The following is an 11,960-nucleotide window of genomic DNA, read 5'->3' as shown; positions in this document are numbered from 1 at the left end:
AAGTCATTTTCACAGTAAACTTCAGCAAAGATTATTTCACATGCCTTTTTTTTCATTTGTGAAACAGACCTGTCCTATCTGCAAATATGAAGTCTTTTGGGCTTCCTCTTAGCATGCCATACCACGAATCACAAAAGAAGAAAAAAGGCTTTCATTTTCAAAAAAGAAAAGGGGCAGAAGAAGAAACACATCAGCTTTTAGTTGGAAAATATACTGTCCTAACTGTGATTTTTGGCATGCACAAGTTGTCCTGATGCTTCACAAGCTTTTCATGCCATGGTCATGAGTGTGCCTGCTACTACTGTACTTCTGCAATACTAGTTGCTACACCTCTCATGGATATATGATGGGTTTAAGAACAGATTACAGATGGCAGGCCAAACACTGGTAAGAAGATAGCAGCACAGATGACAACCACAGCATGTCATTCCATACTTAGTTAATAACACTGGGTTGCACTGCTATCCAAACCAACTCACACTCTCACATAACTGAAAGTTCGTCAATCTATGATCACCAGAGACTGTTCCAGGCGGACAACGCGAGCTCGAAAAAGAGGAAAAACTTTTTAATAATCTACTGCGATATCATCATCAAACACAGCTCTCAGAGTAGCGAGACTTTGGTTGACAATGATGTCAGATATTCCACGAGAAGCCACCGTCCCCCGGCTGCTCCCCCATGAACAGCCCGCTCTCCACGAGTTCGTGGGAGATGAGATGTTCCAGGTCGTCCATGTCGTGCACAGACTCCGCCTTTGGGGTCGCCACAGCATTGCCGCCAGAAGCGGCCGGGTTGCTGCTTACCGACTTGAAACTGCTGCTTCGCTGGACCATGCCAGCTCCGCTGTTGATCAGGTTACTAGGCCCCGTACCCATCGGAGCCGCGCCCTTTGCTGTGCCGTTATTCATGTGCTGTGCCTGCTCTGTGCTAGCGGCGCTGTTGGTGACCGCGGCTCCGGATGCCAGACCACCATTTGCATTGGGAGTGCTAGGAGACTGCTGCTGCTGCTGATGTTGCTGCTGCTGCTGTTGATGTTGTTGCTGCTGCTGCTGTTGATGCTGCTGCTGCTGCTGTTGATGGTGTTGCTGCTGCTGCTGCAGTTGATGGTGTTGCTGCTGCTGCTGCTGCTGCTGCTGATGGTGTTGCTGCTGCTGCTGATGAGCAAGAGTGCGGCTATTGGTATTCTTGGCTTCTTGCAGCAGCTGATTGATCACATGCTGCTGGAATTGTGGACTAGCGCCCAGGCCTTGGAAATTGTTATGCTGGTGCTGGGGCATACCTTGCTGGAACGACATGGGATGCTGGAATTGCCCAAGCTGAGCCGCACGGAACGACCTAGATGCTTCCAGCTGAATGCCACTGTGCACTGCTGTAGGACCTTTGAAGATACTCGATGCCTCCTGCTGAAGTAAACTTTGATTCGGGCTCGAGCCCCTAAGCATATTCTGGTAATTATTTAGCGCAGCAGCATTCTGAGATGCCTCCTGCTGGAGCAAACCCTGATTTGCGCTTGAGCTTCTAAACAGATTCTGGTAACTGTTCATTGCCGCGGCATTCTGTGATGCCTCCTGCTGAAGCAAACCCTGATTTGCACTTGAGCTTCTCAGAATGTGTTGGTAATTGCTTTGTGCTGCAGGATTCTGCGGATTATTACTAGTTGCTCCAACACCTGGAACCTCGTTATTAACATGGGGGCTCATTTCTATTTTGACCGCCTTTGAGTCATGCAAATTCTGCACCGTGAGCTTTGGTCCAGCAGTTTGCTTGGGATAGTTCTTCAGTCCCTCTGCAGATGAACAGGCAAAATAATTAAACATTTAAACTATCTCACGGATCAATGGTCACTATCGTTACAAATGTTTCTCTTCAGTTGTTATGATTTGCTGTTATCAGCAGCAAATATGATGAAGCCCTAAAGGTGGCATACAATGTTTAGCTCCGCATTGTTTGCATCACAACCAATTTGTACATGTTCAAGCTCACAGTCCACATCTCCCACTAGTTCAGAAGTTGCATTACGACCAAATTTGCATGATATTAGCTGGGTTTTTGGCTCAGCTGGAGTTTGAACGTAGCTTCTAGCCATGTAGATATTTCTTATGAAGTACTACCTCTGTACCAAAATATAAACATTTTTGTAGGCTAAACTAGCCTAGCCTACAAAAATGTCTTATATTTCAGTACTGAGGTAATACAATACAACATGCATTATGGCTTAACTTTTTGGAAGAAACCAAAATGCTATGCTTAGTTCTACCATATTCATGAGAGTCACTGGTCAAAACTGTTCTATGGAAACCAAATATAGCACTTAGTAGGTACTAAACACGATTGGTATATGTGCATGCTCCTACCTATAGGGCCGAGCTTGTTCTTGTGGCTGAACTCAATTAGATCCTTCATGTGATTCACCACCTCTGATATCTGCCAAGAGGACATAAGCAATTAACGTGCCATAATGCACATATACAGAATAAAACCATATAATGCACACCATGTGGAAAATATCAAGACTACAAAATGTTGAGCAAATAGAAAGGTATATACTACTTAGGGAAGTCCAGTTACCTGCAAACAGCGAACATATCTTTTAGAAAGACCATGTTCATTTAGGCTGTGGTGATCTATATTTTTCGCTAGTTGTCGTGAAGCTGACGCAAAACTATAAATTTCATACCAAAAAAAAGAATTTACATTTAGTGATTAGAATATCAGAAATTCAACTCTAGAGAGAATCAACTACATATTTTCGTGACTTTAGTTTTACTAACTCGTTGCAAGCCTTCTGTGCCTCATCGTGCGATAGGCCAGCAGGTCCATTTTTAGTGACAGTAGCTTGATAACTCTGGGTAGCACGCAGCATATGTGTAACCTGAAAAAACAAAAGCATGTGCATAAGAAAAACATAGAAGGGTACCAAAGTTAAAGCGCATCACACAAAGTCACAGATTAAGATTTATAATTATGTGGACTGGTTGAATGCCCGTGCTTAACCACTTCCTACGAAAGTAAAAAAATAAATCCATTTGGAAGAAAAAATTATGAAAAAGACAGGAAGCTTTGAAATTGCAAAACCGTAAAATAATCATAGTGATTTAGAACCACAAAACAAGACGGCACATACAGTCTTGTAGCAAGTGATTTTGAAAGGTGCTATGGCAAACATGAGGATTGCAATGAATTATGGCCTACTCTAAAGGTTGAGTATAATTTAACCGTCTTCGGTGTTTTCCACCTGCAGCTATCTGTAACTTAGTTGAGTAGACAGTTAAGCAAATGGGTGATAAACATAGTAACCGTGGGAGGGATCTGGTCCTTTCACACCCCAATCACCCAGGAGCAGCAATACCCATTAGATTTACGTCATAAACACAAAACTACAAGATGCCAGGCATCAAAACCACACTGTGTATATGTAGGCGACAGCTCAACCATATGCTGCCTTTGAACCAAAGGTTAATCAAATAGGAGATGGAACAGGAATCCCATACTGGTCTAAGAGCTATACCTGCTCTGTTAGAAACTTGCGAGTGACATACTCGTCGTGTTTCCGTGAACAAAACTCCCAGGACATAATCTGCATATGCAATTCAGCACATAAGAATGATTCACATTTCGAGATATCCACAAATGTTCAAGAAAGGACACCCAAAAGGTGCTATGGTATGGGCTAGCTACTACAACTAGGAACATACCTTTAGTTCTGGAGTGAATATTATTCTCAGTTGTCCCTCATGTGTGACATGTTGATGGTCGTAGATGCTCTTCTGAACAACTTTAGTATGCTCCAGGAGCAGCAGTCCGTTGGGCAACCGGAACTCGTTCGGCATGTCAAGGAATAGATATTCATCCTTAACACCGTGGTCAAATCTAATTTGACAGAGTCTAGGAAGTATTTCAGAGGTAGCCTCTGTATGATAGATAAGAGAAAGGGGGGAAACTGGGTGAGCTCAAAAATACATATTGATATTACATTGCAGAGAAAAACTTAAAATCTTATTTATGAGAATTGCACAATGAAGAGGCAAAACAAAAAGAGCCCCAAAAACAAACAGTCAAGGTGTTCATCTAAAAAAACAGGAGGGGGAAAGCGCATGATAACACAAAGAAGGCTTTGCTGTGGAAGAAATAAAATGCCAACACTATGAGGATATTCTTCATTCATGACAGTAACACTTTCTTATGATAAGGTATTCTGTACTGCTCCAGAGAGTTAACAAATTCATAAGATACTTTTATTTGCACTCTTGATGCTTCCTTAGAATTCTGTTTAGCTACATTTATTTGCACTCTTAATGCTTAGTGGCTTCCTTAGAAAGTAATACTGTTGATTGTCTTCTGTAAAGCACAAGAAATGTACAAAAATATTGAGCTTGGCAAATAGAGGAATAACAGAATAAGCACAAACAAATCAGCATTCATACTCAGTGAGCAATCTTGAAGGGAAATGTGCAAACAACCAAGGATATAACATTTTACCATATCCTTTCCCCGAATGCGTATTACAAATATCACAACGCCATGTACCCTGTAACAAGGAAAGAATAGGAATGAAATTTCATAGATCTTATACGACATCAAAGGAATAAGTACCCTGGATATCGACCATGCATGCAGAGCAGACAAAGAATCAGCTTTATCAGCTATCAGTGGGTTTATTACACAAAATAGATATATACAATCAAAATAGCCATTGCAGGACAGTTTCAAACTTTCAATTAAAATAATTAGTACAGGTTAAAATAACAAATATTTCCTCGAGAGGCAAATTATGTTTCTCACTGCCATCAAAGGTAATCGATAATAAACGGTGTTGAATAATCCTAGCAGAACAATAAAAAGATGGTGTATGATACTATTTAAACATCTATTCAACATAATTTCAGATATGAAATTTTTACTAACCGGGGATGTCTGTGGAATAGCAGCTGAGGTATTCCCTGGTTTTTCATATGATGACACACACCATCTCTCTCTTGATCGTGGTGCAAAATATTCATCAATGAGCTTCCTCCAGTATGTTATGGGATTATTCTACAATAAAAATTTAAGTAAATTGTACTTCCATTGTTTTGTACCTTGTAATAAATGTATGAAAATGCAGAAACTCACATCTGGCCGGTAACGCTTGTGATACAAATACTGCATTAACCTTCGAGAACAAAGCCCACTCTCAACAGGAGTCCTAACAGGTCCAGCTAGCTGAATTCCAGGCTGTGCTAGCGGCGGCCTCAACTGCGGCTGCCGAGGTATGCCAACTTGAGAATGTTGATGCTGAGGAAATTGTTGCGATAACTGATGCTGCTGTTGTTGCTGAATTTGTGCCAGTTTGTGCTGCCGGATCAAGGCTTGAAGCTGTGGGTTATGTTGGCCCTGGAGATGAAGGGAACTCTGACCTTGGAGCAGCTGTTGAATCAACTGTTGCTGCAAGATATCATCTTGCCGAATATCAACTCTTGGCTTCTTTTGAGCATGAAATGCGGCGGCAGCATCAATCACAGGTTGTGATGTTACACTAGATGCTCTCCGCTTCTGCATCTGCTCTTGGGGTGGACTTTGCTGCATGATGGAGCCATCAATGACTGAAGAGCCAGAAATGTTGTTGGACGAAAACGACATCGGAGAGGCAGGAAGGCGCATGAATGAATCAGCATTCATGCTCGTGCTTTGCTGAAACTGGGCACCTCCAGAAAGTGATGAGTTGCCATCGGTCACCAAAGAGCTAACACCAATGCTTGGCCCAGAGGAATTTGTAGTACTGACTGGAAGGCTACCATTCATGTCCCTGGGAACAAGTCCAAGGTTGGAGCGTGGGGCCCCGGACATGGAGGTCAGCAGGGTTGAGACTGAACCATCACCTTGAAGAATCTTGCTTAATGGGATAGAACGTCCCTGGAACTAGCAAGGATCTTCGGATATTTTCGCTGGAAACTGCAAAGTGTAATTATCAGTGATATTTTGAAGCAATGCAAGCAAATCAAGAAAACAGTCACCGCAAAATTTCTCAGCCAATGAGCTTATGAACCAACAGTCCAGGATGCATAATTCTAAGTTACTAACTTCTAAGTCTCAAAATTAGGAGGACTTGTTTCAGGACATCAATGATAAAAATAGCCATCATCAAAAGGCAAGTGTTAATCCGATCTAAGAGATGAAATACATCGACTTAACTTTCAAAAGGAATACATGTTATATGGCCGACGTAAAAGAAGCCAGAAATAACACAAATAGAGAGGAAACAGGGGAAGAGAAGTTGACTGAGACAGGGTATTTCATTTGAATTACTAACTAGCACATATAATACAATCAATGCAAATTGCAACTACAAGTTGGCATGATCAAGTTCCTAACAACTAAGAGAGTTGATTTCTGTTCACCCTGACAAAAGGAAAGCACAAGACAAAGGGAGCTGGTAATGCGAAAAGTTCAGCGATGTACAGTCTCATGCGAGCTTGCAAGATATCACAACAAACCAAACAGTAAACAAACAAAGGTAAGAGAAATCACAGGAACACAAACACACCTAGTTCAATTAGAAGAAAATACAATCTTGCATGACCACCTGCCACTTTGTTTGGATATTTAACGACAGACTATGAAGGACTACGACTAAAACAAGAAACCCTGACGATAAACAAAAAAGTGCTTCAAAACCTAACTAAAACAGGACACAGCAGATAGACTGCCTAACCTCAGAAACTGGAAGAGAAGGTCAATGTAATGAACAAAAAGATTTAACTCACCAAGAAAAAGAAATACAGAAAGGAGACAAATTGTATCCTTCAATGCAGAAACGAGTGTGTCATTTTTTAAGGTGGTCATCAGTCACAGAGGAATTAGAAGATTTGTTGAAGGGGGGAGCAAACGATCCGCAATAACACAATTTGGATACTGAGTGTTAACTTCTGCCACGGCTTTCTTAGAGGTGATTGATTATTTTCCCCTGTTTGTTCCCCAAAATTGGTTTATTTCTTTCTCGAAATTGCCGCACACACACCGTGCCGGTAACGCAAAGGGTGGGAGGGCGCGGAGCCACCGCGTGCTCCGAGGGGAGGAAACCGGGAGCTCGCGCACCATGGACCGACCGAGAGAAAACCCATGGGCCCATGTGTGAATGGCGTGGCTCCCTCTAATCTAACGTAAAAGAAAATCACAGGTACACAAACCCACCTAATTCGGTTAGAAGGAAAAAAATACAACCTTGCATCATCACCAGCCACTTCGTTTGGACTACTTAATTACAGACTATGGAGGACTGCAACTAAAACAAGAAACCCTGATAAACAAAAACTGCTTCAAAACTAAAACAGGGCACAGCAGATAGACCGCCTAACCTAAGAAGCCGGAGAGAAGGTCAAAGTAATGGGAATAAGAAGATCTACCTCACCAAGAAAAAAAATACAAAAAAGGAGACAAATTATATTTTAAGGTGGTCATTAGTCACAGGAGAGATTCATTGAAGGGGGCGGTGAGGGGGAAGCAAATGCTCTGCAATAACACAATTTGGACACAGTGCGCTAACTTGTGCCGCGGCTTTCTTAGAGGTGATTGATTATTTCACCCTCATGGTTCCCCATAATCGGTTTCTTTCCTTCTCGAAATCGGCCGGTTCATCCTCAACGGAACCGATCGAATCACAAGGCGCGGCCTCACCTCAAGAAATCACAAGCAGAGAAATAAACCTAACAAGCAGGGAGCGACATTGCGCCATGACAGAGCTCACCCCCCTAGCTAACTCCACCCCAGCTCGCAGTACAAAAGCTGCAGGCAAACAGATACTACTACCGACCAACACAGGCAGAGGAAGAGGAGGCAACACCTTGAGAGCTCCAGGCATTCACGGCCTCCCCAACAACTCAGGCAACACCAGAGGCAGCGCTCCTCCCAAGATCCAGAGAATTTGCGAGCTCGGAGAAATTCTACGCTCTTTTCAGCTCTCGCTTTAGGTGGGCTCTACACCTTTCCTAGCGCAAGAAGAGGATTTTTTTTTCCGCCCCCAAATTCCCGGCGCCGCCGCATTGGGGCGGCCGGGGCCCGTCTCCGGGGCGGAGAATCGCCCCCGCATCAAGAACGCGGAGGCAAATCCCCTCGAAGCGGCCGGGCCATGAGTGGAACCAATCTACTACTAGTACCAGCTGCGCGGGTACCACCAACCGAGTGCGGCGCGGAGAAATCCTCACCTCGGGAGCTCGCTCGCCGGCGGTGCGGTCGTGGCCGGTCGCCGCTGTTCTTCCTCCTCCGCCTCCTCGGCGACGCTCTGCTCCCTCCTCGTTGGCCTCGTGCTCCGGATATTATTCTTTCTGGCGTTTGCTTTTTAGTCTACCGTGGCTTCTTATTTCTTCTGCTCCGCTTCTGGTGGCTGGGTGCGTGCGGGTCTGCGGCGGCGGCGACGCCGGCGGGCGGGCGAGGGCGGCCGGGTTAAATAGATGCGCGGGGGGCGCGACCGGGGGCCGGGCCGGGGTGACCGCCATCGACGGGTCGCGCGGGGCCCGCCCGCGCCGTCCCGGCCCTCCGATCCGGATCCAACGGCGGACGCCCCCACGTGGCCGCCCGCGATTGGCCGGGTGGTGGGGACGCGCGACCGGGAGCGGGGAGGTCGGCCCGCGCTACGCGCACGCGCCGCGCGACACGCGGGCCCGCGCCGTCAGCGGCGCGGGCGGTGGGTGGGTGCGACGGGACCGTGTGCTCCGAGCGGAAGACACGAGCGCCGCGGGCCCGGGGAGAACCCGCGGGCCCACGCGTCAGCGGCGCGCGTCGCTTTACGGCTGGCTGCGGGCTGGTGCGCGAGATAAACGGGGGGTTCTTTCTAGCTGGGAGCAGGGCTACGTGCACGCCGGCTCGGCTAGCTGACCTGCGGGCCGGGAGGCCTCGCGGGCCCCGCATGTCGGCGTGCGCGTGGGTGAAGCGAGGCGGGTGCGCGTAGCTTTCGGCCCTTTTTCCTTCTCGGGCCGACTGCTGATCATTTGGCTACGGGCGCATTACATTTGCTACGCGCACGCGGCGCGGGTCGCTTGCTTTTGTGGGGCGTTTGCTTTTTTGCGAGGGTGGGGCCCGCGGGGAGGGGCGGAGCAGGCTGTTTGAGTTTGACTAGTATCGTAGTACGATTTATTATTATTTTTTTGGTGCTTAATAACGTGATAATTATCGTGTGCTGGGCTAGCCTGGGGGGCCCGACCATCGTAGGGTTCGCTTTGGGTGATTATTGTGGCTCACATGTTTGGGGAGGGGGACGTAATCATAGGATTGGTAGGTGCTTTGGTGGTACCAACAACATCAACAACAACAAATAACACCATGGCGAGGTCTTATCTATCCAAAACAATGGCTTAGTTCAATTAGAAAAAATGCCTTAGTTTTTTCTATTTAAAAAAACAACGCCTTGGTTATAAGAAAATGTCTTGGTTTAAAGATACAAGGTAAGGTTCGTCTTCGAGAGGAGGTCTTAATGGTATCCTAGACGGATCTTCCCGCGAGGGGGTCTTGATGATATCCCGCGGGATCTTCTCCTAGATGGAGGTCTTGGCCTCCAAAGGAGTAGTGGTCTCTTTCTCTCTCTCTCTCAAGAGAAGGAGTGGTAGGAGAAGCTCACATATAAATGAGCTATCACTTTGCTAACCCTAGAAAGGATGAGGGGGAGGTCTATTTATATAGTCTAAGCCACGAAGGGGTAAGTGGGAGAGGGATACAAGGCCAAAGGCCCGGCTGCGCACAGGCAGTGTCGGACGTCCGATCGGGTCAGACGTCCGGTAGCTCGCGGGGGTTCGGACGTCCGGAGGGCGTCGGACTTCCGACGTTTTGGCTCCGAACAGGTGGTGCCGGTCGTCCAGTCGGCGTAGGTCGTCCGGGTGCTGGGACTCGTTAGACGTCCGGTGTCTCGTCGGTCATCCGGCCGCTGTAGGCTTGGTATGGTGCTGGTTGAGGGTGCGTCGGACGTCCAACGGACGTCGGTCGTCCAGGCGCTATAGAGGGTCGGACGTCCGGTGGCTTCCAGTCGTCCGGTCGTTGTAGACTTCGTAGCTCCTTCTTCTTTCGTCTTCACTTCCACGCTTCCCTCGCGGATGGTGTAGGTGTTCCTTGTTGCTTGCACTCCTCCTCGTATCTATGAAGCTCCAGCAATACCTATGCATGCACACGAGTGGAGTGTCAAGTAGTATACCATCCTCGAAGGGGCCAAGTGAACATGTGTAAAGGAGAAGATTCACCTTTATGTATGAGAAGTACAGCTCGCATGTGTCACTTTCCAACCGGACTCTTGACATGGTGATGCCCGTAGGATGCTCCGCATCAGGAGGTGTATTACATATTTGTCGGTTGTGCCTCCACCTGAAGATTGTACTATCATTATTTCTGCATACATTCAGGTGTTGTACAGTGATGGAGGGCTACTTCAAAATTTCGCTAGTTTCAAAATAGTGTCTTAGTTATAAAAAAATTGTCTCGGTTGATTGAGGACCATTGAACATGTTTATCTTTGCGGGGAAACAAAATGTCTCACTGACAACTTCATGGATAATGCCTAAGAATTGGCGCGTGGTTAGTCTAAAACGTTTCTGCTTGGAGATGATGTGATAGCTAGTTGCGGCCCTCATTGCGGCCTACTTGCGGCCGAATGATTCGTCGTCAACGCATTTTTCTTCGAGGTTGTCTTGCCACCATCAGTACATTCCCCTTCCCTTCATTGTTTCTCATCGTCGCTTCAATCGCTTTTGAAATGCTACCATGCCATCCTAACCCTAACCATAGCCCTAGCCGCCACAGTCTTGCATTTGTCTCCTGACCAAGCCGGATCAAGATGGCTCGTTGATTTGGCTTGGGTGGCCAAGCATTATAGATTTTCATTTCCTCTTTATAATCCATCCCATTACCAGTTGTTGTGTATTTTACGAATGTAGTCCCAATGCAATACATCGCCAGTCTAATGGGTGGGCCTTTCTTATTAATTTGGAGATTGTTTCCTGAAAAAGTCCACGATATGTCAACAAGTTTGTTAAATATAGTGTATGTTGATGGAAATATTTCTGAAATTGTGTACTACCCATGGTTAAATGGTGTAGTGGGGTGGTCGTTATAAGAATGAGATATACCATGGTGATCGGGGTTGGTACCCGTTGTTGCTCTAGGATGAGCAACTCCATTCGTGGATGGTTCGGCGGCCTTCGATATGTGACCATATGGTCCTCTCCAGTTCGACGATTAAATGGCACAATGAGGTGGTCGGGGATACGAATATCCCATGGTGACCGGGTTGGTACTCATTCCTGCTCTAGGGTGAGCAACTCCATTTGTCGACGGTTCGGCGACCTTCAATATGTGAATTACTCGCTTTTCTGGAGTAGATGAGGTGTATTACATATTTGTCAATTGTGTTTCCATCCGAAGCTTGTGTTTTTCTTTTAATAAGTTCTGGTGTTTTATCAACTTCCGAGCAAAGAAGGGCAGCGGTATTTTCTTCAACATCTCCAAAGTATTTTCCGAATCAACATGGCTACACATCGTCCATCGATCCACGTGCTCATTTTCCAGCGCCGGAACTTGCTGCAGGCTTGGGCTGGTCGGTCAAAGAATCGTGAAACCTGCACCCGGTATTTGCGATCGATCGAGTGCGTCCCTGGGTTAGCGATTGGTAACCCGGCCAAGCTAACCCCGAGAGATTAGCCAATTACGTGTACAGTTGGGCATGCAAATCCATCCATCGATCCTTCGCGAGGAAGGCACACGTGAGCGCGTGACGAGGATGAGGTCAATTAGTCGCCGATCCATCGCTCTCGTCCTGCACATGCACTTGCGTGAGATTCTTCTCGATCGCGTACGGCGTGCCTCTACCGCCGATTTTACACAAATCTCCCCACCAAAAGGGTTCTCCGCGTACCAAATATTCTCAGTCCAAATAAGAATAAGAATTAGTTTTTCTAAGAAATAAATAAGAATCTCTACTTCTAATGGAGCAGTTGATAGTC

At 46.3% G+C, this 11,960-nt stretch overlaps 1 protein-coding gene across 2 annotated transcripts; it reads right to left on the bottom strand.

The window, feature by feature from the left end:
• Positions 1–321: 321 nt before the first annotated feature.
• Positions 322–8,410, bottom strand: LOC119288054 (probable transcriptional regulator SLK3). 2 transcript variants are annotated; one of them, XM_037567671.1, is made up of 10 exons: positions 8,184–8,410; positions 5,116–5,934; positions 4,909–5,037; positions 4,483–4,531; positions 3,699–3,913; positions 3,512–3,580; positions 2,775–2,875; positions 2,572–2,665; positions 2,358–2,427; positions 322–1,789 (listed from the first exon to the last, which is right to left on the bottom strand). In XM_037567671.1, the coding sequence occupies exons 2-10, from the start codon at positions 5,827–5,829 to the stop codon at positions 639–641; spliced, it is 2,592 nt and encodes an 863-aa protein (XP_037423568.1). In that variant the 5' UTR covers positions 5,830–5,934; positions 8,184–8,410; the 3' UTR covers positions 322–638. The 2 variants fall into 2 exon arrangements, with proteins under 2 accessions (XP_037423568.1, XP_037423569.1); XM_037567672.1 differs by having other exon boundaries at positions 5,116–5,927.
• Between the last annotated feature and the right edge of the window lie 3,550 nt (positions 8,411–11,960).

Source organism: Triticum dicoccoides, chromosome 4A (genome assembly GCF_002162155.2).
Source record: "Triticum dicoccoides isolate Atlit2015 ecotype Zavitan chromosome 4A, WEW_v2.0, whole genome shotgun sequence".
Classification (NCBI taxonomy): domain Eukaryota; kingdom Viridiplantae; phylum Streptophyta; class Magnoliopsida; order Poales; family Poaceae; genus Triticum; species Triticum dicoccoides.
This window is presented reverse-complemented; position numbering and strand designations above follow the sequence as displayed.